Source organism: Schistocerca americana, chromosome 4 (assembly GCF_021461395.2).
Source record: "Schistocerca americana isolate TAMUIC-IGC-003095 chromosome 4, iqSchAmer2.1, whole genome shotgun sequence".
Classification (NCBI taxonomy): Eukaryota; Metazoa; Arthropoda; class Insecta; order Orthoptera; family Acrididae; genus Schistocerca; species Schistocerca americana.
In genome coordinates, this window is record NC_060122.1 from 634,836,243 (window position 1) to 634,864,109 (window position 27,867).

At 39.6% G+C, this 27,867-nt stretch overlaps 1 protein-coding gene across 3 annotated transcripts in view; it reads right to left on the reverse strand.

Annotated features, from left to right (window-relative positions):
* The window catches only part of LOC124614071, a 228,608-nt gene that overhangs the window by 158,446 nt on the left and 42,295 nt on the right, over positions 1 to 27,867 (reverse strand). For all 3 annotated transcript variants that reach the window (XM_047142907.1, XM_047142908.1, XM_047142909.1), the window contains exon 10: positions 8,160 to 8,255. In XM_047142907.1, the coding sequence (XP_046998863.1) occupies positions 8,160 to 8,255 (96 nt within the window). The remainder of the gene's footprint in view (positions 1 to 8,159; positions 8,256 to 27,867) is intronic.

A 27,867-nucleotide genomic window follows, 5' to 3' on the forward strand; every position in this document is an offset into this window, starting at 1 on the left:
CCTTTCCAGTGCATCTCCACCCTAGTAGACCACCTTCCCATCCTGTCATAGAAACTCCCATCCATCACAAAAGATACCAATCAACAAATGAAATTTTTCAAACTGATTACAATCATCTCCCCCAAAACTTGTTGTAACATCTCAAATCAATTATCAGTTCTTTCCTACTGAGACACAGCAAGTGGAAAAGATCCAACTGCTTCAGTTGCACCATTTTTTTTTTCCTTTTCTGTATTCTGTTTCACATGTAATGCATTTATCTTGAATATATGATACTCACAATTCTTACCCATGCTATATTTCAATTAATTCTATTATTCATTGAAAGTATCAACTGATACTAAAGTAAAGCTCCCAGAATGGGAAGAGGAAATAAAAATGGTTGAGAGGTATGTTGTTGTTGTGGTCACCAGTCCTGAGACTGGTTTGATGCAGCTCTCCATGCAACTCTATCCTGTGCAAGCTTCTTCATCTCCCAGTACTTACTGCAGCCTACATCCTTCTGAATCTGCTTAGTGTATTCATCTCTTGGTCTCCCTCTACAATTTTTACCCCTCCACACTGCCCTCCAATGCTAAATTTGTGAACTCCCGATGCTTCAGAACATGTCGTACCAACCGGTCCCCCCTTCTTGTCAAGTTGTGTCACAAACTCCTCTTCTCCCCAATTCTATTCAATACCTCCTCATTAGTTATGTGATCTACCCATCTAATCTTCAGCATTCTTCTGTAGCACCACATTTTGAAAGCTTCTATTCTCTTCTTGTCTAAACTATTTATCATCCACGCTTCACTTCCATACATGGCTACACTCCATACAAATACTTCCAGAAACGACTTCCTGACATTTAAGTCTATACTCGATGTTAACAAATTTCTCTTTCTGGAAAGGCTTTCCTTGCCCTTGCCAGTCTACATTTTATATCCTGTCTACTTCAACCATCATCAGTTATTTTGCTGCCCAAATAGCAAAACTCCTTTACTACTTTAAGTGTCTCATTTACAAATCTAATTCCACTACATTCCATTATCCTCGTTTTGCTTTTGTTGATGTTCATCTTACATCCTCCTTTCAAGACACTGTCCATTCCGTTCAACTGCTCTTCCAAGTCCTTTGCTGTCTCTGACAGAATTACAATGTCATCGGCGAACCTCAAAGATTTTATTTCATCTCCATAGATTTTAATACCTACTCCGAATTTTTCTTTTGTTTCCTTTACTGCTCTCTCAATATACAGATTGAATAACATCGGGGAGAGGCTACAACCATGTCTCACTCCCTTCCCAACCACTGCTTCCCTTTCGTGCCCGTCGACTCTTATAACTGCCATCTAGTTTCTGTACAAATTGTAAATAGCCTTTCGCTCCTTGTATTTTACCCCTGCCACCTTTAGAATTTGAAAGAGAGGATTCCAGTCAACATTGTCAAAAGCTTTCTCCAAGTCTACAAATGCTAGAAATGTAGGTTTGCCTTTCCTCAATCTTTCTTCTAAGATAAGTCGTAAGGTCAGTATTGCCTCACGTGTTCCAACATTTCTACAGAATCCTAACTGATCTTCCCCGAGATCGGCTTCTACCAGTTTTTCCATTCGTCTGTAAAGAATTCGCATTAGTATTTTGCAGCTGTGACTTATTAAACTGATAGTTTGGTAATTTTCACACCTGTCAACACCTGCTTTCTTTGGGATTGGATTTATTATATTCTTCTTGAAGTCTGAGGGTATTTCACCTGTCTCATACATCTTGCTCATCAGATGGTAGAGTTTTGTCAGGACTTGCTCTCCCAAGGCCGTCAGTAGTTCTAATGGAATGTTGTCTACTCCCAGGGCCTTGTTTCGACTCAGGTCTTTCAGTGCTCTGTCGAACTCATCACGCAGTATCATATCTCCCATTTCATCTTCATCTTCATCTACATCCTCTTACATTCCCATAATACTGTCCTCAAGTACATCACTCTTGTATAGACCCTCTATATGCTCCTTCCACCTTTCTGCTTTCCCTTCTTTGCTTAGAACTGGGTTTTCATCTGAGCTCTTGATATTAATACAAGTGGTTCTCTTTTCTCCAAAGGTCTCTTTAATTTTCCATAGGCAGTATCTATCTTGCCCCTAGTGAGATAAGCCTCTACATCCTTACATTTGTCCTCTAGCCATCCCTGTTTAGCCATTTTGCACTTCCTATCAATCTCATTTTTGAGACATTTGTATTCCTTTTTGCCTGCTTCATTTACTGCATTTTTATATTTTCTCCTTTCATCAATTAAATTCAATATTTCCTCTGTTACCCAAGGATTACCCTTGTCTTTTTACCTACTTGATCCTCTGCTGCCTTCACTACTTCATCCCTCAGAGCTACCCATTCTTCTTCTACTGTATTTCTTTCCTCAATACCTGTCAATTGTTCCCTTATGCTCTCCCTGAAACTCTGTACAAACTCTGGTTCTGTCAGTCTATCCAGGTTCCATCTCCTTAAATTCCCACCTTTTTGCAGTTTCTTCAGTTTTAATCTACAGTTAATAACCAATAGATTGTGGTCTGAGTCCACATCTGCCCCTGGAAATGTCTTACAATTTAAAACCTGGTTCCTAAATCTCTGTCTTACCATTATATAATCTATCTGATATCTTCTAGTATCTCCAGCATTCTTCCATGTATACAACCTTCTTTTATGATTCTTACAACCTCCTTTTATGATGAGAGGAAAAGATTTCATTTTAGTGATTTCAAAATTGATTCAAACTTACAGAAAACTTACAGTATGACATTGTACCTCCTCTGGCCATGATGTTTGCACTGATTCGATTAGCAAGATTCTCACAAAGGTGTTGCATCCTCTCCTCATGCACGCTGGCTCAAAACTGCAGGAACTGGCGCTTGATATCCTGGTCACTAGCAGTGAGACACAGTTGATGTCCAAGCTGGTTCCTCATATGTTCTATCGGGGACAGATCTGGGGCTGTTGCTGACCACATGAGTGCCTTAATATCAAACCTCAAGCAGACAGTTGATAGAGACTTGTACTACTGTAGATGAGCATTGTCCTACTGAAAAATAGCACCACATCAGTGTCACATATTGATGAGGATGCAGGATGTCCATGAAAGATAGCACGATAGTGTCGCATGAAAGGTGACATGACATACCATTGTACCATAAGAGTTTACTCAATATCAGCCAAACTCAAAGTCATACCTGATGGTTCCCCACACCATGATGCCAGGATAACAACGTTGTACCTCTCAAAAGTATCTGAAGAAAAGAACCCCACCTGAGGGTGTCACCACACACTCACACAATGTTCATGTGGGGCAGCGCAGAACCATGCTTCACTGTTAAATACAATGCCATTCATCTGCATTCCACACTTCCCAGTCATGGCACCATTACAAATCTAACTGCTTGTGTTGCAGTGTCAATGGTAGCTCACGCATAGGACAGCGGTTCCATAGTATGGCTATGTTAGCGTTCAACCAATAGTGTGTGATAACGCAGAATGATGCAGGAGTCCACTATTTGTTCTCAGACACCAGGTAAAGTTGTGGAAGGTTATGATATGCTTGGTGCACAAAATTATCATCCTCCCCTGTGGTGGTCAGATGCGGTTGACTGGAACCTCAACAATGAATATGCCTGGTCTCACGTTCCCATGCAGTCCAACTTTGGGACACTGTCACACCCGAATGCCCCACAAATCTGGATATTGCATGATTTGACCAGCCACCAAAATGGAGACCCATAATGAGGTCCCTTCAAAACTCTGTCAGGCACTTTATAATGCTGCCTTGCCCTCATACAAAGCATCTCTGTGTCCTTCACAGTGATCTCTCGACATCTGATGCTTTTCATGACCCCTTGTATATACTTTACTGGGCCTGGTAACAACGTTAAACGTTAACACTAATGCACTCTGGTAGCCACTCTACCAAACCCAGAGAATTTCAACTCTTATTATTTATGTACTAGCCAATTGTCTGATTAGGTACAAAGTTACGACGACATCCAATCATGTCCTTTGCGTGTTTTACTTTTTTTTTTCAGACATTGTAGTTTGCAACTACTGATGACAACAGTATACTGTAATCAGTTTCTGGAGATATATTTCTTTGATGGTATATTCGTAATTTACAATACCTGTCAACCTTGTGCACTTCAAAATTTGGCCTGCTAAAAATTAACTGGTTCAATATTGACACAGCTCTTTGGAAACCCCCATTCTCCTGTTTCAAACAAACATTTTACTTTTTCTGAAAACTTAATATTTCAAAAACTAATTGTATTCAAAATAATAACATAACAGAATGTTTGAACCTTCAAAAGCAATACTGTGCAAATTCCACTACTGTAGTTTTGTAGCCATGAAGTTTCCGATTGCAAAATGTATAAATTTCTTAAAATAACATTACTTTGTTAACTAATCAAATAATAAAATTTAACTTTCCAGAAGATTTTTGGTGGTCTTCCGAAATGTCCGTGCACATTAAAACTTCCACTTCATAAAACAGTACCTATTATTTTTCTGTTTTATGATTATACAAATTATAGTTAATTTTTTTCTTGTGTTTAATGTTAATGCCTAAAATGTAATAGTCTTATATTTTCCCCATTTTGTAATTTCTGTTTTATGCATGTCTTTATAAGGCATCGTACACATGGTCACAATCAGTCAGTGTTTAACATTCAACTAACACAGTTACTACTTATGTTAGTCAGTCAGTGTTTAATAATCATAATGTAATCTTCCGTGTCACTTAGTCTGCATCTGGGAGTGAATACGTAAATTTCTATTCAAAATAACATGTTTGTTTGTGATGTCACTTATAATTTTTTGCTAGGCTAATGACAGCCTATGTAACTTACTGATCTGTGATGTTAAATTTAAATAGTTCATGACAAGCAAGCTGACCATTTACAGTGTTTCAAAACAATAAATATGAATGAGGGTAAAGTTAATTTCTACTGAGTTGTGTACGATCATTTTACAGTTCTTTAAAGTTCCTAAGAATCATCCAGAAGTAAGGCAAAAAAGAAATTCGGCAAGATTTGGATAGCATCAAACAGGCTGGCACTGCCTAGAATCCCCTTATTACTGCTGATTTGACCTCACTCTATGCCAAATTCCACACACACTGCCTCTCAGCCATAGAACACTAAATCTATCAACACCCACATGAAAGTACCCCTAAAATCTCATTTAGTATCATCCTAGCCAACTTTGTTCTTACCCATAACTACTTCACATTTGAGGAACAAACTTAAAAATAAATAAGTGGAACCATCACCTGAGCCAGGATGGCCCGATCCTATGTCTAACTTTTCATTGGTTGCACGGAAGAGGAATTTCTCACCACCTAGAAGCTGGGTTCCTTGGGTTGGTACAGATTTACCAACGACAACTTTGTTGTCTGGACTTGTAGTGAAGAACAACTTCTCCATTTCCTGCAACAGTTTGTCTTATTTTCCCAACTCAAAGAAAACTTGGTCTTTTTTCAGATTCAAAGCTACCATCCTTGACACTGACTTCCATCTCATTTAATCTAACATTGCTATCTCAGTTCAAATAAAACTGACCAATAAGCAACAGCAACTCCACTTTCACAGCTGCCACCCATTCCAAGCAAAATGCTCTGCCTTCCCTTCAGCCTAGATATCCGAAGCATAAATCTTCTTTTAAATGTTATGAAAGGGTTGCCACTCACCTTATAGCAAAGATGCTGAGTCACAGATAAGCACAACAAAATGACTGTGACAAATAAGCTTTTGGCCAGCCAAATCTAATAATGAATGTCCATGTTCGTCATTTTAAAATGAATATAATTTTGCATTTGTTCAAGTGTTGTCTTGATGATCACATATGTGTAAGTCAATCTTGGTGAACAAATGGAGCTTCTTATTTCCTCCAAAGCAGCAGTATTATTTGACACGGTGTGAAAATTATCTTAACTTCAATATTAATGAACTTTACTGAATAACTACAACTCCTTGTATAAACCTTTGTATAGTCAATTAGAGTGGTCCAATGATGAACATAAAATATATAATAAAATAATAACAACAATAAATGAACTTGTCTCTATGGGGGATACAATAACCGCATCAACGTTGACTTTGGCAACGAGAAATCCAACGATAGGCGCATAGTTAAAAATTAAACAGATACATAAAAGAAAGTAATTAACTAGAATTTGTCTAAAACAGGAAATGGTTTAATCAAAAGTGTCAGTCCTTTGTATTGCACAAAAACTTGAATTCTAGCATTGAGAGTTTTAGTAAAGATGCAATGAAAAAAGAAAGATAGCACAACGCACAGGTGCTGGAGAAAACAAAAGTATGTTCAAAGCCAAAATAAGATTACACACTATGTGTACGAAAGTTGTGTAACAACTGCTGATATTTAAATTACGAAAGCGCTAATACTGACCTGCAGGCAGATGATTAGTAAAAAAAATTGAGAGCCACACCACTCAAAAGATGCACCATGGAAAAAAGACGGGAAAGTGGTAAAACCACAGGTTCCAACTATACAGATATTGCAAGATCTACCTCTTTCTCTACACCCAAGACTGTCAGTAGTCATTTAGTGTTTCTGGGCTTTCAAAACACTTTTGATTCAGTACCACATCAATGCCTTAGAATGTCCTGAGATATCTAACTAGATTTGCTGCAGGAATGAAATTTTTTAAGAGGCATGTGCGACAAAAAACTGATTGCAAACAAAACACCAGTACACCCCATACCTAAATGCTGCTCAAGACAGTATGTAACCCATATCATGTCAAATTAACAGGAGACATTAAGAGTATAAAAGAAGTGCAGTTCAAATAACCACAAAATTATTTGACTGGTGAGAGACTAACATAAATGTTCAAAAATTGTAAGTGGCCAACACTAAGAAAGAGACAATGTATCTCATAAATAAAACTCCACAACATGCTGTTCACAATAGAAACAATGAATATTCTTTAGTCACCTACATACTGATCTCATATAGATTCTGGGATAAATTTAGGCTAATAATAAGCTGCACAACAGCATACAAGCATTCATTCTTCTTGGCTGAACTGAAATGGGAGAAAACTAAATATACTGTACAATAAAAAGTATGCCACATTCCATTAGGAAGTTAGTGCACCACACCCACACAACAAATATTGCTAACAAGGTGAAATCCAGGACTGGTTGTATAAATTTGAACACCCCCCCCCCCCCCCCCAAGTTTGGATCTTACCTGCTGGTTAGCATGTTCTTCACAATAAACATCTACATCTGAACTTATATTTTGTGCACGAGTATATGAGTTCAGTGGACTTGGTCTTGCACTTAAGGTGATCACTCTGTGATAGAAATCAATATGCAATAATAATAATAAACGGTTTCAAATTTATATCATCAATGCTGGAGTTTCCCTTGTATACAAAATAAATTTTGTAAATACAGTAAGGAAAGTTCTGGCAGAATGCCATAATGTAGGTCCACAGTCGTGTAAATGCAAAACAGGCAGAAAAATCAATGTCACAGACTGAAGTTATTTTAAATGGGCAAGCAGACAAAATGTTTTACTACCTGTGGGAAACAGAAGGAACAAAACGCAAATATGAAATTAAAGTTGAACTAAATAAGCCCTCGGTCACAATTTTTAGTCTTTTTGACCAGATTTCAACACTTCTAAGAGATTCTTCATCAGAATTTAAATATTTAAAGTGGCATGTAATGTATAAAATAAATAACACGCTAGAAGGGCTTTAATCACAACAGACTGTGTCTGTTGCTACCTGTGGATTTATAGGTATGAGCAGCCCACAGTGGCTCACCTTTCATGTATTCTTTGAACCAAGCAGGCATATTTAAAACTCTGAAATATGAAATTATCCATGTTAATGGTTGAGTCCCGTGACTGTACACTGGATCACTTAAAGAAATACAAAACACATTTAAACAGATGTGCAGACAGTATCTAAATTAAAGTATTTACACAGGAACATCAGACACCGAACAGGCACTTAAGATAAATTTTATTACAAGTGGATCCTAGTTATCATCATCTTTCACCTGCTTATTGTGTGATCATTCAATACTAGCATAGTTTACGAAAACTCTGTATTTCAACCTAGATATTATTATTAATTCCAACGCAATTAATGAAATTATGTTTCAAAGCATTTACCTGTTTATCTGGCAAACCACTGCATGAGAAATTTTGAAGTTCCAATGATGGCTGCATAATTCCTTCAGATACCTCAGCTTTACAAATTTTTGCTTCCTGGAACATGAAAAGCACATTTCTTGTCACTATTTTACATGTAAGAATGGTTAAACATAGCAAAACAGGAAAAAAAGACAATATTTAATAAGACTTGTTGCATCAAACAATTTACAAAAATGCAGTTGGGTGACGTCTTCGACCCCGATATTTTCAAGGTACAAATGCAACCTGAGATTGCTGTGTAAGGAAATTTAAAACCTTGGTATGCAGGGCTTTCACAGACACAATGCATAAACCATAAATACTATTGCCTTCTCACAAGCAAAGATGACCAATGGCGGAAGTTATCGGTAATGAATATTAATTACCAATTGGTGAACAAGTCGCATTCGCTCTCTCCTTCTGTTGTTTCACTAGGCAAAGAGCAGGATTCCATGTAGAATTTAAGCAAAAACCTCTGACTATATTTTTACAGTCATTTGATAATTTAATCTCAACTGTTTCCTTAATAGCACAAACCTAATAGCAGGAAGTGTATGCCAGAATCTCTATGTTGTTTTATTCCACAGAATGACTGATGCCAAACCAACATTGTGCAATAGCAGATTTGCTCAGTTGTTTTAAGGGTGTGTGAAACTTATGCTCAATACAGTGGTTCTCCACAGTCCTTATAGTCTGACTAATGCATAACATCCTATGCACAGGTTAAGGTAGACAACCTCCTCTATAGACCATAAGAGAATCCCAATCTTAGACAGTCACTGAAAACCACACTTCACAAGATGTCCACAGAATATGACCAATCCTGTTGGAAATGCTATCTACATAAGGCAAAAAGGTCATCAATTTAGGTACCACCTTGTTATTTCTATTGCTCACCAAGTTCACAGTTTTTGTATGTCCATCCTTTTGACTGGATGTCTGGGTGACCATGGCCATTCACTACTGTAAGAAAATGAAACACATGATCTTATTTATTGTGCAGCTACCAGTTTTGGCACTGCAATGCACCATCTTCAGGCCTTAGTTGACACTGAACGGATTATCACGATCCATATATATGATGCACCAGTGGCCAACATAACTGGTTTACACAGACTAGCTGTAGCTGTGATATCGTCTCTCCAACCATCAACTGTCAACCGTCAACTGTGCATCATATATATGGTGGTGATAACCTCTTCAGCATCAACTAAGGCCTGAAGATGGCGCATTGCACTGCCAAAACTGATAGCTACACAATAAATAATATCATAAGGACAGTTGGAGGCATTTTATTTTCTTACAACAATTCACAGTTGGTTGACAGCCCACACTTATGATCTGTCTTTCATTATAACCATTCTGGCAAAAGGTGACTTCGATGTGGACTAACTCAGCTGAAAAACTTTCAAGGTCTGAGATGAAGATTCCTTGATATCTTCCATAAACAAATTGGCAATAAGAGGTGAAAAAGGGCTCCCTGCCGCAATATCACCTATCTGTTGATAGAATGGATCACTAAATAAAAAGTAAATGAAAGGCAATCCATGTCAAAATAGGTTATTCAATTCAACATCAAACCTAACCTCAATTAAATATAATAAATATGACAGAGGAACATGAACAAAGATAGAGACAACATCAAAACTTACTTAAATATCACAGTAAACTCAAATTCAGACCCTCTAATTGACATAAGAAATATGCGGAGTTGTTAATGTGATGCATGCAGCAAACTATTAGTGGGTTCAACAGAGTAGCAAGGTATTTTGCTACATGGTGTCTCAGTGCAACAATGTTACTGACAATGTGCTACAAGGTTAAGATTCTTGATAGTCTCTTGCGACAAGAAACTTTCCTTCAGGAGATTGTCAAGTCTTCCTATCAACCCTTTTTGTCAAGTCAGCACAAAGACTGCAATACTTTGGATCAAATAGTAAACACTGCATCATTTGAATGTAATCTTGCTTGTCCAACACTACCATACAGCACTGCTCTTGCCCACAGGCGAGATAATAATATCAGGATCCACCTTGAGTGAACACAAAGCAGCCCTTCTCGGCTGATTTAATATTATATTAATTCTCCTGCTGCTCATCACATCAACCAATGCGCTAGCTTGGCTACTGTTCATGAAAGGATCTTTTTCACTCACCAACAGTTGGATTTTGTTTCCAAGAAATTATTTTGGGCTTCATTTGAAAGTTGCCTGGATAGAGCTTCTTGGTCCTAGTTTGAATAGGAATTTTATTCCATAACTGCCTGGCATTCAGCTATGTTTCAACATTTCGCAGCTTGGAGTGTAATATCACATCTTGATGTTCTGTGATAAATCTCATGGAGAAAGCTTGGGACAATGCAGTTTTATCCATGTTGTCAACAGATTTAAACTTTGCACTGATACTCAAGCATTTATAAGATGTTGATTTTGTAAGTTCTGATGGTGTTTTTGAACTAGCTTCTGACGTTGCCAAGGAGGTTACGAAAGAAACATGTCTTGTGCTGACTGGGGCATCTTCACCCAAGAATAATATTACAGCAGCTGACAGAGCTGCTTTGCATTCACTTAGGATGGATCCCGATACTGATCCCCTTCCTGTGAACAAGGGCAATGCCACAGCTATGGTGGGAAAATGGGATTATTTCCAGAATCAAACTTAGGCATCAAACTGATAAGGTTTCAGCTTTCAAATCCACAAGTGAAACAGTGATACAAGGAGTCCTCCAAGGCTCAATTCTCGTCTCTTTCCTTTTTCTAGCATATATTAATGACATGGTAAACCCTTCAACCCTCACAAAGCAAATTATCCTGAAGATGAGACAGTTTCATACTATGGCAAAGACTGTGAGGAAGTGGAATTTTCAGCAACTAATGGGATACAATAATTAAGTTCAAATTTCCAAGCTCAACACATAAAGATCAATGTAAGTAAATCTCTCAGATGCTAAGATTTGAAACTGGCAGCTCAGAGCACTCATGCATAAATGGCATCTGTGCCAGTGGTGGTGGAAGCAAACATCTGTAAATTCCTAGGTGTTCAACTAGATTCAAACCTCCAGTGGATTAACAATATTATATTAATGCTGTGTATAATAAAATCAGTAATGGTCTGTATTTTCTTAGCCAGCTGTCCAAAATGGTGCCCAACCATAGCCGGATAATTGTAAATTACAGCACAATACATCACTGTCTTATCTACTGCATAGAAATATGGGGTTGCGCTGCAGATATACACCTTAACAAACAAATTACTGCTGCCACAAAAATGAGGACTAAGGATTACACATGTACTGGGCAACAAAGATTCTTGCCATGAAGTTTTCATAGAACACAAATACTTTGCCATCTACTATTGGTACCTCTATAAATTAATTTCTTTTTTGTTTGCCAGAAAACTGAAGTAATTAAATGTAGTGATGTATGTGATCACAATCCCACGTTCAATGGTAACTACTTCAGGCAATAAACTAAATTAAAAATGACTGAACAGAGTCCGTACATTAATGGGCTAATATCCTAATAAACTGCAAGAATCCCTGAAAACAATTTTTGTTCCAGTAATAAAAAACAGTTCAAATAAAAAAATAAAAAAAAAAAAAAAAAAAAAAAAATCGGATGAAAGGTGTCTGTATTCACTTAACAAACTTCCAAAGTAGTAAACATTTATTAGGGACCTCTGACATATTGTAACAATCAATGTATATGCAGGGTAGACAATAGCAATTTCAAGTGGTTTTATACACCAAGAATATTATTTTATGAAGTACAGAATTTATGATACATGGCAAATTAATGATTCTCACTCTCCTAATATGTGTGAAGATTGTAATGTGCTTTGACAATAATTATTGAACACTGTAATTTCAAGAATGTAAGAAAAAGATAGACTGCTACTTACAGTAAAAATGATGTGTTAGTTGTACACAGGCACAATTAAAAAGAAACTTGCACATTAGCTTTTGGGCACAGCCTTTGTCAGATAAAGAAAGAGATACACATACACATTCATACACATAAGCAAGCGCACCTCATGCACGCACGACCGCCATCTCCGGCAGCTCAGACCAGAACACACGCTGATTCCAACTGCCAAGGACAGTGGTCACGTGTGCACAAGGTGCGCTTGCTTGTTCTTGTTGTTGTTGTTGTAGTCTTCAGTCCAGAGACTGGTTTGATGCAGCTCTCCATGCTACTGTATCCTGTGCCAACTTCTTCATCTCCCAGTACCTACTGCAACCTACATCCTTCTGAATCTGCTTAGTGTATTCATCTCTTTGTCTCCCTCTGCGATTTTTACCCTCCACGCTGCCCTCCAGTACTAAATTGGTGATCCCTTGATGCCTCAGAACATGTCCTACCAACCTGTCCCTTCTTCTTGTCAAGTTGTGCCACAAACTCCTCTTCTCCCCAATTCTATTCAATACCTCCTCACTAGTTATGTGATCTACCCATCTAATCTTCAGCATTCTTCTGTAGCACCACATTTTGAAAGCTTCTATTCTCTTCTTGTCCAAACTATTTATCGTCCATGTTTCACTTCCATACATTGCTACACTCCATACGAATACTTTCAGAAATGACTTCCTGACACTTAAATCTATACTCGATGTTAACAAATTTCTCTTTCCGGAAAGGCTTTCCTTGGCATTGCCAGTCTACATTTTATATCCTGTCTACTTCAACCATCATCAGTTACTTTGCTGCCCAAATAGCAAAACTCCTTTACTACTTTAAGTGTCTCATTTCCTAATCTAATTCACTCAGCATCACCTAACTTAATTCCACTACATTTCACTATCCTCGTTTTGCTTTTGTTGATGTTCATCTTATATCCTCCTTTCAAGACACTGTCCATTCCGTTCAACTGCTCTCCCAAGTCCTTTGCCCTCTCTGACAGAATTACAAGGTCATCAGGGAACCTCAAAGTTTTCATTTCTTCTCCATGGATTTTAATACCTACTCCAAATTTTTATTTTGTTTCCTTTACTGCTTGCTCAATATACATATTGAATAACATCTCCCTGTATTTTATCCCTGCCACCTTCAGAATTTGAAAGAGACTATTCCAGGCAACATTGTCAAAAGCTTTCTCTAAGTCTACAAATGCTAGAAATGTAGGTTTGCTTTTGTTAATCTTTCTTCTAAGATAAGTCGTAAGGTCACTATTGCCTCACGTGTTCCAGTATTTATAAAGAATCTTAACTGATCTTCCCTGAGATCGGCTTCTACCAGTTTTTCCATTCGTCTCTAAAGAATTCGCATTAGTATTTTGCAGCTGTGACTTATTAAACTGATAGTTTGGTAATTTTCACATCTGTCAACACCGGCTTTCTTTGGGATTGGAATTATTATATTCTTCTTGAAGTCTGAGGGTATTTCGCCTGTCTCATACATCTTGCTCACCAAATGGTAGAGTTTTGTCAGGGCTGGCTCTCCCAAGGCTGTCAGTAGTTCTAATGGAATGTTGGGTACTCCCGCGGCCTTGTTTCGACGCAGGTCTTTCAGTGCTCTATTAAACTCTTTGTGCAGTATCATATCTCTCATATCATCTTCATCTACATCCTCTTCCATTCCCATAATACTGTCCTCAAGTACATCACTCTTGTATAGACCCTCTATATACTCCTTCCACCTTTCTGCTTTCCCTTCTTTGCTTAGAACTGGGTTTCCATCTGAGCTCTTGATATTCATACAAGTGGTTCTCTTTTCTCCAAAGGTCTCTTTAATTTTACTGTGGGCAGTATCTATCTTACCCCTAGTGAGATAAGCCTCTACATCCTTTCATTTGTCCTCTAGCCATCCCTGTTTAGCCATTTTGCACTTCCTGTCGATCTCATTTTTTAGATGTTTGTATTCCTTTTTGCCTGCTTCTTTTTCTGCATTTTTATATTTTCTCCTTTCATCAATTAAATTCAATATTTCTTCTGTTACCCAAGGATTTCTACCAGCCCTCGTCTTTTTACCTACTTGATTCTCTGCTGACTTCACTGCTTCATCCCTCAGAGCTACCCATTCGTCTTCTACTGTATTTCTCTCCCCCATTCCTGCCAATTGTTCCCTTATGCTCTCCCTGAAACTCTGTACAAACTCTGGTTCTGTCAGTCTACCCAGGTTCCATCTCCTTAAATTCCCACCTTTTTGCAGTTTCTTCATTTTTGATCTACAGTTCATAATCAATAAATTGTGGTCAGAGTCCACATCTGCCCCTGGAAATGTCTTACAATTTAAAACCTGGTTCCTAAATCTCTGTCTTACCATTGCATAATCTATCTGCAACCTTCTAGTACCTCCAGGCCTCTTCCACGTATATAACCTTCTTTCATGATTCTTGAACCAAGTGTTAGCTATGATTAAGTTATGCTCTGTGCAAAATTCTACCAGGCGGCTTTCTCTTTCATTTCTTACCCCCATTCCATATTCATCTACTACGTTTCCTTCTCTTCCTTTTCCTACTATCAAATTCCAGTCACCCATGAGCTTTACATTTTCGTCTCCCTTCACTATCTGAATAACTTCTTTTATCTCACCATACATTTCATCAATGTCTTTGTCATCTGCAGAGCTAATTGGCATATAAACTTGTACTACTGTGGTAGGCATGGGCTTTGTGTGTATCTTGGCCACAATAATGTGTTCACTATGCTGATTGTAGTAGCTTTCCCGCACTCCTATTTTTTTATTCATTTTTAAACCTACTCCGGCATGACCCCTATTTGATTTTGTATTTATAACCCTGTATTCACCTGACCAGAAGTCTTGTTCCTCCTGCCATCGAACTTTACTAATTCCCACTATATCTAACTTTAACCTATCCATTTCCATTTTTAAATTTTCTAACCGACCTGCCCGATTAAGGGATGTGACATTCCACACTCCGATCCGTAGAATGCCAGTTTTCTTTCTCCTGATAACGACGACCTCCTGTGTAGTCTCCGCCCGGAGATCCAAGTGGGAACTATTTTATCTCCAGAATATTTTACACAAGAGGACGTCATCGTCATTTAACCAAAAAGTAAAGATAAATGCCCTCAGGAAAAATTACAGCTGTAGTTTCCCTCTTGCTTGCAGCCATTCGCAGTACCAGCACAGCAAGGCCATTTTGGTTAGTGTTACAAGGCCAGATCATTCAATCATCAGTCAGACTGTTGCCCCCGCAACTACTGAAAAGGCTGCTGCCCCTCTTCAGGAACCACATGTTTGTCTGGCCTCTCAACAGATACCCCTCCGTTGTGGTTGCACCTACGGTACGGCTATCTGTATCGCTGAGGCACGCAAGCCTACCCACCAATGGCAAGGTCCGTAGTCGTTTATGTGAATGAATGTGTGCTTATGGTTTCCCCCCCCCCCCCCCCCCTCCCCCGATGAAGGCTGTGGCCGAAAGTTAATGTGGAAGTGTCTTAATTGTGTTTGCCTGCAACTTAATGTGTCATTTTTAATGCAATCATTTTTTCCTAACTTTGTCAATATTCTAACATGGAGTTTCCATTGTTGGATCATTGTAATTGCTACCTATAACACTAATTGTAAGCTCTGTATGTAATTGACATTTGCAAATGCTTTCATATCGATGACCCCACGCAAAAAAATCTAAATGGATAAATAAAATAAATAAAAAGATGGTGTGTTTACTGTCTGAGCCAGTATATCACATACTCAATGCCGACTGGACAAAAAGAGTTGGGAGTGTCTAGATTGTATGGTCTTCTGAAGATTCACAAGGAAGTGATTCCTCTTACACCTACTGTCAGTAGCACAGGTGCTACCATATAACAAAATACATTGCTACTCTGTTGAGCCCACTAATAGTTTAGTGTGCACATCACATTAAGAACTCAGCAGATCACTTATGTTGATTAAAGGGACTGTGTTTGAGTGACTATAATATTTAAGTCAGTTTTTATGTGGTGTCCATCTTCACTCATGTTCTTCTGTCTGACTCATTACAGTTAATTGGAGTTAGGTTTTGTGCTGAATTGATTAACCTATTTTGACGTGTGTTGACTTCCGTTTCCTTTTCATTCTATGACAGGTTCTATGGACAGACAAATGAAGTTGCAAGGGGTAGGCCATTGTTATCTATTATTACCTATCTGTTTATGGAAGATTTTGAGGAACGTACCCTGAAGTCAGCAGCTTTGCAAACCAAGGTGCTTTTTCAGAAATGCAGATGATACTTTTGTTGTTTGGCCTCATAGAAATGAGAATTTAAACAGCTTTTCAAAATTAACTCCACCCGAAAATTTGCCTCATATTGAGGTGGAAAAGGATAGCTGCTTTCCCTTCCTTAAGGTGTTGGTCAAGAGGGAGGCTAATAATATGTTCAGACGTGCTGTTTACAGGAAGCCACCTCGCACTGATTTGTATTTTCAGGCCTCAGCTTTCACACCCTGGTCCATAGGGCCCACATCACCTCTGACCCTGTCAGTTTGTCAGATGAGTTAGCCCACCTCAAAGTCACTTTTTGCCAGAACAGTTACAGTGAAAGACACGTTAGTTATGCATTCCACTACTGACCAGCAATGAATCAGGTGAGTGGCAGAAACAATGAGGTGGCACCAAAGTCTATGGCCTTTTTTCCTTACACAGTGTGGTAACGCATTTAAATTCAAGCAGCCTCCTTGACTGAAATTGATATTTTGATATTAGAGACAACTGCTTAGCCTGAAGCTAATTCTTGCATGAGAAAGTAAATTCCTAGGAAAAGACTAAGAAAACCAATATCTTATTTTCAGTTTTATGACTAGCTTACATGTTTCCTTTTCTGGTCCTCCATGTTATGTACCCTTTCTTCAATACCATTTTTACTCTTTTGAATAAATTTAAAATAACAAAACCCGTAGTGGGGAAGAAAAGTGATGCATTACAGTAGGTAGCATTTCCAACAGTAATGGTCATATTCTGTGGAAACACTGTGTTACGTGCATTTTCCAACCACCATTTAAGATTAGAGCCCTTTTGGGATGTGTAACTAATGGCAGTTGCCTACCATATCCCCTGAGGTGGTATGTGATACTGTGATACACTGGTCAAATCATAAGGGGACGAGAAGGGGGAACGGGGAAGGGGGGCAGGGGGGAGAGGAGGGAGAGAGGGAGGAGGGGGAGGTGAGGGACTGGTATGTTGAACATAAAAACCAGACTTCAAAAGCTGAGCAAATCTGTTACTGCAAAACATTGCCTTGGCATTGGTCATCCTATGAAATTTAACAACACAGAAATTCTGGCATGCATATTTCACTATTGGGATAGTGTGGAAGCAGTTAAGATTAAATTAGCAAGTGACCCCATTAATATATATTGTGGTCAAACAACTGACTGACAGAGTTAATGTGACTTCCTCACCCATTGGTAATTAATATTCACCATCAATAACTTTTGACATTGTTTGTCTTTGGCTGTGTGGTGGTGCTATAAAAAATGTGTTGTGTGTGCATATGTGAGTGTTTTGTCTTTTTGTGTATACCCCACACACTGAGGTTTGTGTGTGTTTTGTTTTTCTGCATACATCTCGCATACTGAGGTTTTAAATTTCCTTGCACAATGCTTTCACATTGCATTTGTGTCTTATAAATGATAGTGTGTGCACCACTAAAAAAAAAAAAAAAAAAAAAAAATCGGTGGTTGTGAAAGACATCACCCAGCTGCATTCTTGCCTGTAAATTATTTGAACATTTTATATGCTTGGAGAAACTCATGTTTCACAGACTTAATATAGTTTTATTTTCTTCTTCATCCACCCTCCCAGGTTAGCATAAAATGCACCTGTTTCAGTTTCCCCATCTTGTCCTTGGTATTCCCACTGATTGTCTCCTGAAAGATTCATAATGTAAGGTGTGCTTTGGGACCTTTGTTTCTGACACGCTCAGAACATGCTCCTTGCATTCATTTTTATTTTACAGAGCTTCCTCTAAATCTGTTTCACAAACAGTTCTGCCTTTATGAAGATGTTACTGAATTTATCTTGTCTGCTGCACCCTCTTACAAATGGGTGGACCTTTATTTCTACTGTTTCCAATTACCTAAGACCTTTCTTTCTTTATTTATTTCTTTGTCAGAGCCAACATTCTGTTGTTTTCAGTAAGGTGCGAACAGCCATTACTTTACAAAATTTCATTTCCATCTCTTTCTTCTCTTTACCTTTGAAGATTCTTGTTATTGCCCTCATATTATTTGTTACACCCTTGTCTTCATATGTATGTGTACTGGAAATGAGACATTACCTTCAACATTTTATCATATATACTGATTGTTGATCTGGCTGGTTCCTTTCTTATGAAAGTCATTACCTTAGTTTTAACAGCACAAGAACAGTATACATTAACAACAAAATATATAACAGCCAGTTAAAAATCAAAGAGATACATATCCAATCAAAAGAATATGTTTCAGAGTAACATCCATGTACAGATGAGTACAATACTTCCTGGTCATCACCCGACTTCTATAAACAGCAAAATAGACTTGAACATAATGACCCAACATCATGCTATGCTTTTTGTTGAAGTTGGGTGATTATCATAAAGCGCTGTATTATTCTGCCACGACTACTTCATCCTGTGCGAACCTCTTTATCTTAGCATTTCCGAGTCGCACTTGTTTATGTTCTGTAGGGCTGCCTCTGGTACCATGGAGGTTATTCCCTGATGTCTTAAAACATGTCTTCTCATCCTGTCCCTCTTTCGAGTCAGTGCATTCCATGCACTCCTTTTCCTGACTGATTCTGTAGAGAATCTCCTAATTCATTATTGCACAGTCTAGTTAATTTTCAGCATCCTTCTGTCATACCACATCTCAAACCCTTTGACTAGCATCTGGCCTTTTGTTGGCCACTCCTACTGCCAGCACAACGTCTGTGCCCTGCTGGCTGCCCTTGATATGCAGGGGCACCTCTGCTTGGAGACAGTTTAAGTGGCTTACTAGTACACTGCCACATGAGGCAGGGACCACCTTCGTTGTTCATAGGCAAGCATGAAGCAGCAATGTGCTGCTATCGAATGAACTAGCTTGTGTCCTTGAGTCATGTGGGCATCAAGCACCCACAAATATTCCTCCACCTGCTGCATACTTACATCATGGCTCAAACCTCCAGCAGGCAGTTGCAGTCACAGCTCAGTTCTAGGCTACTCGTGCCAGCTGCCTTTGATGGCCCATCTGTAGGAGGGTTCAGGCCAAGACTATGCCGCACCGTGACACTGCCTAGCAGCTACCTTCAATCTTCCCAGGACTCAGTGCTTTATGAATACTGAATGTATACTCACCTTCGGAAATTACTGGACTGACATTCTTACGGACTGTGATATGTACTCATCTCTGATCAAGTATGATCACTTCACTTGTTGCTGTTTTATGTGGAACTTCATCCTTTCATGATCAGTGGAACATCTGCCTACCTAATAGAAATTTACCTCACCAAGTTCACAGGGATATGAAAGTCCCACATCTGCATGGCACTGTGAACTAGCGTCACTTGTACTAACTGTTTGGTGCCAATAGGCTCACTTTTGGCACCTAATGCATGAGATATCACTTAATTGTTTCAATTGTGCATTGTGTCTTGGTTTTGGTTGTTTCATGTTTTTCCCCTTCTGCAATAGCTAAGCTCAGTAAAGGTAATTATTGTTTTGTTTACATTGCTAGAAATAGATTTGTGCACATATTTATTGATATTTAGATTCATTTAATGATTTTGCCTTATGGTCATAGTATGCAGAAAATTTTTATTTGTACCTTTTTTCTTGAATTTTCTGATCAGCTACTTTAATGAGGCTTTACTTTCTAAAATAACGCCCAGAAATGAGGTCCACTGTGTCAGACATTTTGCCCACCACACCTATAATAGCTTTTTGCCGCCATCCCAATCTCAACAGTATCCTTGTCAGCACCTATGCTCCTTCTGCATCCAATTTCTTACCCTATGGCTTCTAACCCTGTGACCATCTCCACTGCAAGACTTGCCCTATACACCCTCCTACCATCATCTATACCACCCGTGCAACTGTCAAAACGTACACTATGAAAGGGAGAGCCACCTGTGGAACAACATGTTGTGTACCAGCTGTTAGTTGACAATGATTGACCTTTTTACACTGTCATGACTACCACCAAGTTATCATCTAGGATGAACTGGCATAGGTAAGAGTGTATACTGGCGCCAAACGTGTATACTGGCAACACAATACCCTGTTGCAGAGCACGCTCTACAACATGAAAGCTGTGAACTCGGTGCCTGTTTCAGCACATGTGCCATTTGGATTCTTCCACCCGGCCACCAGTTCCTCAGAACACAGGTGGGAATAGGTGTTACATAACCCATGGTTCTTGCTACCCATCTCGCCTTAATATATGTTAACTTCTTCAGTATCAGCATTTTTTCTCAGTAACTATTCCTTGCTTCACTCCCTTTTAGTTTTCTATATTTTTAATTTCCTGACCTGTCAATTCCGCCCACATCTACCACATACAGTATATGATCAAAAGTACCTGGACACCCGGCTGAAAAGACAAACAAGTTCGTGACACCTTCCATCAGTAATACTGGAATTCAATATGGTGTTGGCCCACCCTTACCCTTGATGACAGCTTCCACTCTCACAAGCGTACATTCAGTCAGGTGCTGGAAGGTTTCTTGGGGAATGACAGCCCATTCTTCATGCTTCATGGAGTGCTGCACTGAGATGAGGTATCGATATCGGTCAGTGAGGCCTGGCATGAAATCTGCGTTCCAAAACATCCCAAAGGTGTTCTATAGGATTTAGGTCAGAACTCTGTGGAGGCCAGTCCATTACAAGGATGTTATTGTCATGTAACCTCTCCGCCACAGGCCGTGCATTATGAACAGGTGTTCAATTGTGTTGAAAGATGCAATCGCCATCCCCGAATTGCTCTTCAACAGCAGGAAGCAAGAAGGTGTTTAAAACATCAATGTAGGCCTGTGCTATGATTGTGCCATGCAAAATAACAAGGGGTGCAAGGCCCCTCCATGAAAAACATGAGCACACCGTAACACCACCATCTCTGAATTTTACTGTTGCCACTACATACGCTGGCAGGTGACGTTCACCAGGCATTCGCCATACCGATGCCCTGCCATCGGATCGCCATATTGTGTACTATGATTTGTCACCCCACACAGTGTTTTTCCACTGATTAATTGTCCAATGTTTACACTCTTTACACCAAGCGAGGCATCGTTTGGCATTTACCAGCATGATGTGCGGCTTATGAGCATGATAATGAAATCCAAGTTTTATCACCTTCCGCCTAACTGTCATAGTACTTGCAGTGGATCCTGAGGCAGTTTGGAATTCCTGTGCGACGGTCGCGATAGATGTCTGCCTATTACACATTATGACCCTCTTCAACTGTCAGCGGTCTCTGTCAGTCAACATACAAAGTCGACCTGTATGCTTTTGTGCTGTACATGTCCCTTCATTTTTCCACTTCACTATCGCATCAGAAGAAGTTGACATAGGGATGTTTAGGAGTGTGGAAATCTCACATACAGACGTATGACAAGTGACACTCAATCACCTGACCACATTCGAAGTCCGTGAGTTCTGCAGAGCGCCCCACTCTGCTCTCTCACGATGTCTAATGATTACTGAGGTCGCTGATATGGAGAACCTGGCAGTAGGTGGCAGCACAATGCACCTAATACGAAAAACATATGTTTTTGGCGGTGTCTGGATACTTTTGATCACATAGTATACAATGCACTTGGCTTTCCAATCTTGTTAACATGAGCATGATATTTTGTCATTAATCTCTGTCTTGCATATTACCTTATCTTGTACATTTAAGCTCTTAGGTCTTCAACTGTCATCTGGTGCAGTCACCAGCAATCATTCTTTCCTTCTCATCCCGTTCTGTAAGTCTCCCATGACCCGGAGTTCTGGGTGACTCTTCCAAACGTTCTCCATTTCCTAAACCTCATCAGTCCTTTTCCTTCACTGATCTATACTTCTCTTTCAATCCTCCTGCAAGGAGGAGGAGCAGCTGGCTCCGAAACCTGGCAAATTTCTATACCTTTATACGTGAGTTCTCCTGCTGCCATTTGGTGAGGACATTTTTTATCTATCCAATTACATTATATAGCCTCTGCTGTTAGAATTGGTTACCTTTTAGAAAGTCATCAGCTCCTGCCAGATTCCACTGTTTTATGCATGAATTACTAAAAGGTGTTCCTTAGTGCCACAATATTTGACAATATGTTGGATACAGATGCAACTCCAGAAAACCAGCTTCACAACCTCCAACTCCATAATGTCAAATTAAACAACTTTCAGCTGTCTAGCTGCCAAACTAATTTTATTTGGCTACCAGTTTCGGCAATTTATTATGCCGTCTTCAGGTCTCTGACTGACATGTAGGAAGATTCCACCTCAATTCTGATCAAAACAGGGCCCAGCAATACAGGTATTAGTAGATTTCTGCTATCAGATGGTGGCTGTATGTATCGCTGTAGAAATACCAGTATTGCTGGCCCCTGTTTTGATCAGAACTGAGGTGGAAGCTTCCTACATGTTGGTCAGAAGCATCAAGATGATGTAGGAAATCGCCGAAACTGGTAGCCATATAAAATAAGTTTAGACACTAGATGGCTGATAGGTGTTTACCCCTTTAACTGCTCTGGATGTGTTAACGTGTGTGCCTTTGTACCTGTCCCTGTGTGCTCTGGACGTGTTTACGTGCACCACCAGTCCTTCTACCTGGTACTCTGAACGTTCAAAGAACCAGGTAGAAGGACTGGTGGCGTGCGTAAACACGTTCAGAGCACACAGGGACAGGTACAGGTACAAAGGCGTGGGCATTAACACGTCCAGAGCAGTTAAAGGGTTAATTTGACAGCCTGTTTTGAACAGCCGAGTCCCACAACCATCTCTGAAAAGATGGACAAACAGAGGTCCAACTACAGAGGCTGGCAGTAGAGGATTCGAATACAACCCGTGGAGGTATTTTTTTGCTGCAGCCTTTCTTAACATACATGGGAGAATGGAAGCCCTCACTATTGTCTATGTGGTCCAGAAATGTAAATTATTCCTTTATGGACAGAAATTTCATCTTGTCACAGACCATCGACTTTTGTTCATCATCTTTGGACCCAGGCACTGGCTACCAGACAGAATCACCCAACACCTCCAGCATTAGGTGCTGTACTAGTCTGACTTTCATTATTCTATCCCCTATTGTCGAAGTAGAGAGGATATCAAATGTAGACTGGCAATGCCAAGGAAATCGTTTCTGAAGAAGAGACATTTGTTAACATCGAGTATAGATTTAAGTGTCAGGAAGTCGTTTCTGAAAGTATTTGTATGGAGTGTAGCCATGTATGGAAGTGAAACATGGACGATAACCAGTTTGGACAAGAAGAGAATAGAAGCTTTCGAAATGTGGTGCTACAGAAGAATGCTGAAGATAAGGTGGGTAGATCACGTAACTAATGAGGAGGTATTGAATAGGATTGGGGAGAAGAGGAGTTTGTGGCACAACTTGACTAGAAGAAGGGATCGGTTGGTAGGACATGTTTTGAGGCATCAAGGGATCACCAATTTAGCATTGGAGGGCAGGGTGGAGGGTAAAAATCGTAGAGGGAGACCAAGAGATGAATACACTAAGCAGATTCAGAAGGATGTAGGTTGCAGTAGGTATTGGGAGATGATGAAGCTTGCACAGGATAGAGTAGCATGGAGAGCTGCATCAAACCAGTCTCAGGACTGAAGACCACAACAACAACAACAACAACAACAACAACAACATCCCCTATTGGGCAGTCCTGCTGTCCCATGTCCTCATGTGACCTGACCAGCCTTTGACCAACGTGAATTGGAGCATTTCCAGCTCAACTGTAATCAGGATACAGCCATTCCAGCTTTCCCTTTAATATCACATGACATCATGGGTACCAATTATAATGATCAAACATTACGCCACTTCACTCACTTTGTGCAACACAGATGGCCCTACTGGCCATGGCAAAATCAACTTCACCTAAACCAAGGGGTTCTGTTGTGGGATTCTGATGAGGGCTACTGCTGTGTTCTGATTCCTCCCTCTCTTTGGCCGTGAGTGCTGCACCTCTGCACACTGCCCCTTCAGCACACCCTGGATGAAAAGATTGGCAGACAGTACATGTTCTGACCCGTTTCCAACTGCAACATTGTGGACCATCAAGCTGTACCTAACAGCAGTTCTCTCTCCTTGGCATGATGCTGTGGAGTTGTGGGAGAGTATCCACGTAGATTTTGCTGGCCCGTTTCTGGGCTCCAAGCAGTTGGTTGTGATTTATTCCTTTTCTCATTTCCCTTGTGAGTTCTGCATGTTCCAGGTCCTTACTGCCACTACAATTGCAGCAGAAAAAAAAAATTGTTGCCCTTGAAGGCACCACACGCACTTTGGCATCATATAATTGTACAACGTTCACTTCACATGACTCCAAACAGTTTTGTGGCCATAAAGGGATTCAACATCCTTGTGCCATGCTCCTTCACCCGCCCTCCTAACAGTCATGCTGAATGCTTTGTCTGCATTTTTAAGACTCACCTCCAAAAGGAAATGATGTCCAAGTCTGCACATAATACCCTCTATAGTTGGCTGGCTGCATGATCAATCACTCTCACCATACCCTCTGCTGTGTCCACTGCCAACACATATCATTGCTGAAGCTTCTGGCTGGGTACCCCTGTGTGGCCCTGCAAGCTCAGATGCTGCCCAACTTGGATCCACAGGATAATCTCCTCATGCTACAAGTCCATGATGTATATGTATGCCGTGGTCTCCGCCCAGAAGCTTATACTGCACTACCAAAATCAGCTTCATCTCCACCACACTGCTCAACAGCTGCCTGCTTTTCTACCCCCAACAGACCCTCTGGTCACAAGGTGGCTCATGCAACTTCCACCTAGCTCCGTCCCATTTTGGCCTTCCACCATGACACCTGACACCGACCTGGCACCCTTTCTGGTGGCGCTCCACTAAAACACTTATCATAGGCTTCTTCATGCCTGGCATTGCTGCTGGTGAGGAGGGAGGGAGGGAGGGAGGGAGGGAGGGAGGGAGGGAGGGTGGATGGGTGGGTGGGTGGGTGGCTGGGGATCAGGATGTAGTGATGCCACCTGTCATCAATGTGCCTACAGAAATTGAGTAGCTAATGTGACATTGTTGGCTACCAAGGTGCCACTACCCAAATGGTGCTAGTCACAAGAGCATCCTCTAACAGGGTCAGGGCTATCGGAATCCTGTGTATAAGTTGGTCCAGAGCCACTCTGAACCACTTTTAATTCTGTCCCAGTGCCATTCTGTGCCAATTGGTCTACTGTTTTTGTTCTCTCTGTAAACCCTATTTATTGGTGTTTCCTCTTCCGACACCATTAGTTTCCTTTTCGGAATCTGTTAGTAACTGGCTGAACTCTAACAATATGTGAACTGGACTGTGGTTGGATTGTTTCTTACAGTTTGCACAGCTCCAAGGAGCATTCTGTAACAACCAAGGAGCATTCTGTAACATATCTCAATTTGTTGAATAAACTGTGGCTAGTCTCTGTTAGTTCTGAGTGTAGATTATCTTTACATAAAAACACTAAAAGTAGAGCAGACGACAAAGCCGGCAAGTGTGATTTGCAAGTAGCAAACTGGTAGCTAGAGGCTGCAGTTTTGCACTAAACACCCAATATGAAAGAACTATTAAATGAAGTTATTATTAGACAAGTGTAAAGCAGCATAAAATGAACCCCAACAAAGAGACAATATAAAACAGGGAGGAGAGAGATAAAAGATGAGCTTTAAGAATAATTTCTCCATTGTATTGTTTGTTGAGATCCATGGCTGTGGATTATATGATTTTTAAGAAATACCGTTACAAGGCTCTTTTCACATATCGTTACAAGGCTCTTTTCACATATTTTTATTTATGCCAATATGTGTTTTGGGCTTTCACCCATCATCAATTGGCGTAATACATATTATAATTTTCAGCTAGTATATTAACTGCAGTTTCAATTATGCATCTTGGCTATGCAAAATAACAGGTTTGTTTAGCTATTATACTTTGTTATTTGCATATTTATGATATATTACTCATTTAATGTATTTACTTTCTACTATGCTTCTTGTTGTTCCAATTTTCGCAGTTTTCATTTTGGCACAAACACTTTTCAATTTGTATACTGAAAAAGGACAGCATATCAGTCGCCATGCTGCCGACTGACATCTTTTGGTTACTTCAGAAAATTATGTCTCTGATCAAAGTAATATTTTACTAACAGTTCCTGGTAGCACTATTTTTAGTTTAAGCTTCTGTATGACAAAAAACTGAAACTACTTAGCATGAATTTACTAATATGTACAGTTATTTAGATTAAGTAAGTGCCGTAGTGACAGGTCAATTAAACTGCTGAATATTACAAGAAAAATGTTGTACATTTTATACACATTAATTAACATTAGATATTTTAGGGACATTAATAAAGAATAAAGGCAGAACAACTGGCTTACACGATGGAGAACTACTACATGCACTTGATGGGCTCATACTGGAAATGACAACAGAAGCATATGGACTTTCATTTATTACCAGTATTATGTTTGCACATGACTGCACCTAGTTTGTGATTGTATAAGTAAATTAAAATAAAATAAGATTTAAGAGACACAAACTTTATTCTGTAACACACTATTCACACACTTTAAAGAGTTCCTTTACTGGCTGCTGAAATTCAGCTAACTTCGGACCAGTATGGAATGTTTACTCTCATTGCTAACCTTAGATGCATAACAATATTGTGTCCCATAATGATAAAATAGCCACTGTGAAAATAGAGTTGATTCATGTGCGGTGTTGTGCATATTGGGTGGTGGTATTATTATTATTATTATTATTATTACTGAGACAAATGAGTGAAGAGGCTGTACCTGGTCACTCTAGCAGTTCATCATTGACTTTCCTGTCACATCTGCGAAGCATTAACTCATTACACGTTCATTTCTTTTGCCCTGACTTGGCCCAGCAGTCACTATGCTACGAGCCGACAGAAAGCTTTTGCTCCCAGCGCACTCCACAAATGCGCCATCTTAAAGCGTGTGATTACTAGTTACCAACTTTATACTGTTATGCAGTTAATAACAGATACTAGTCCCAATGGATTTCAAATCATACACTTTGATCCCCCCCCCCCCCTCCTCTCTCTCTCATCTCTTGCTCTTAACATTCTTTCCTGTTCTGACATGATGAAAATACAAATATATTCACATTATGAGCACCTAACCTGGCACATTCAGTTGAAGAGTTATTCAGTAATGCATTCAAGTAGATATAATTCCATGTAGAAATTAGCTTTATTTGTAATTTAGTTTCCTAATATTTCACTATTTCTCCTTTCTATTGCTTTTTAAACAAACCATTGAAGACAAAAGTTGTAACATCACTATTTATGTAACCAGAAGATGAAACATATAATAAAAAGTATTGTATAAAATACTATATTGTACATCATGTTGAAATTCTTAGAACATTTTACTCCAAACCATGACATTCATGAGTAAAGCATAGTATCTTTTGAAGGGCCTGCCTCCTTCAGGTGTGTGTGTGTGTGTGTGTGTGTGTGTGTGTGTGTGTGTGTGCGCACGCGTGTGCGAGAGAGAGAGAGAGAGAGACAGAGAGAGGGGGGGGGGGGGGGCTGGCAGTAGGCAACCT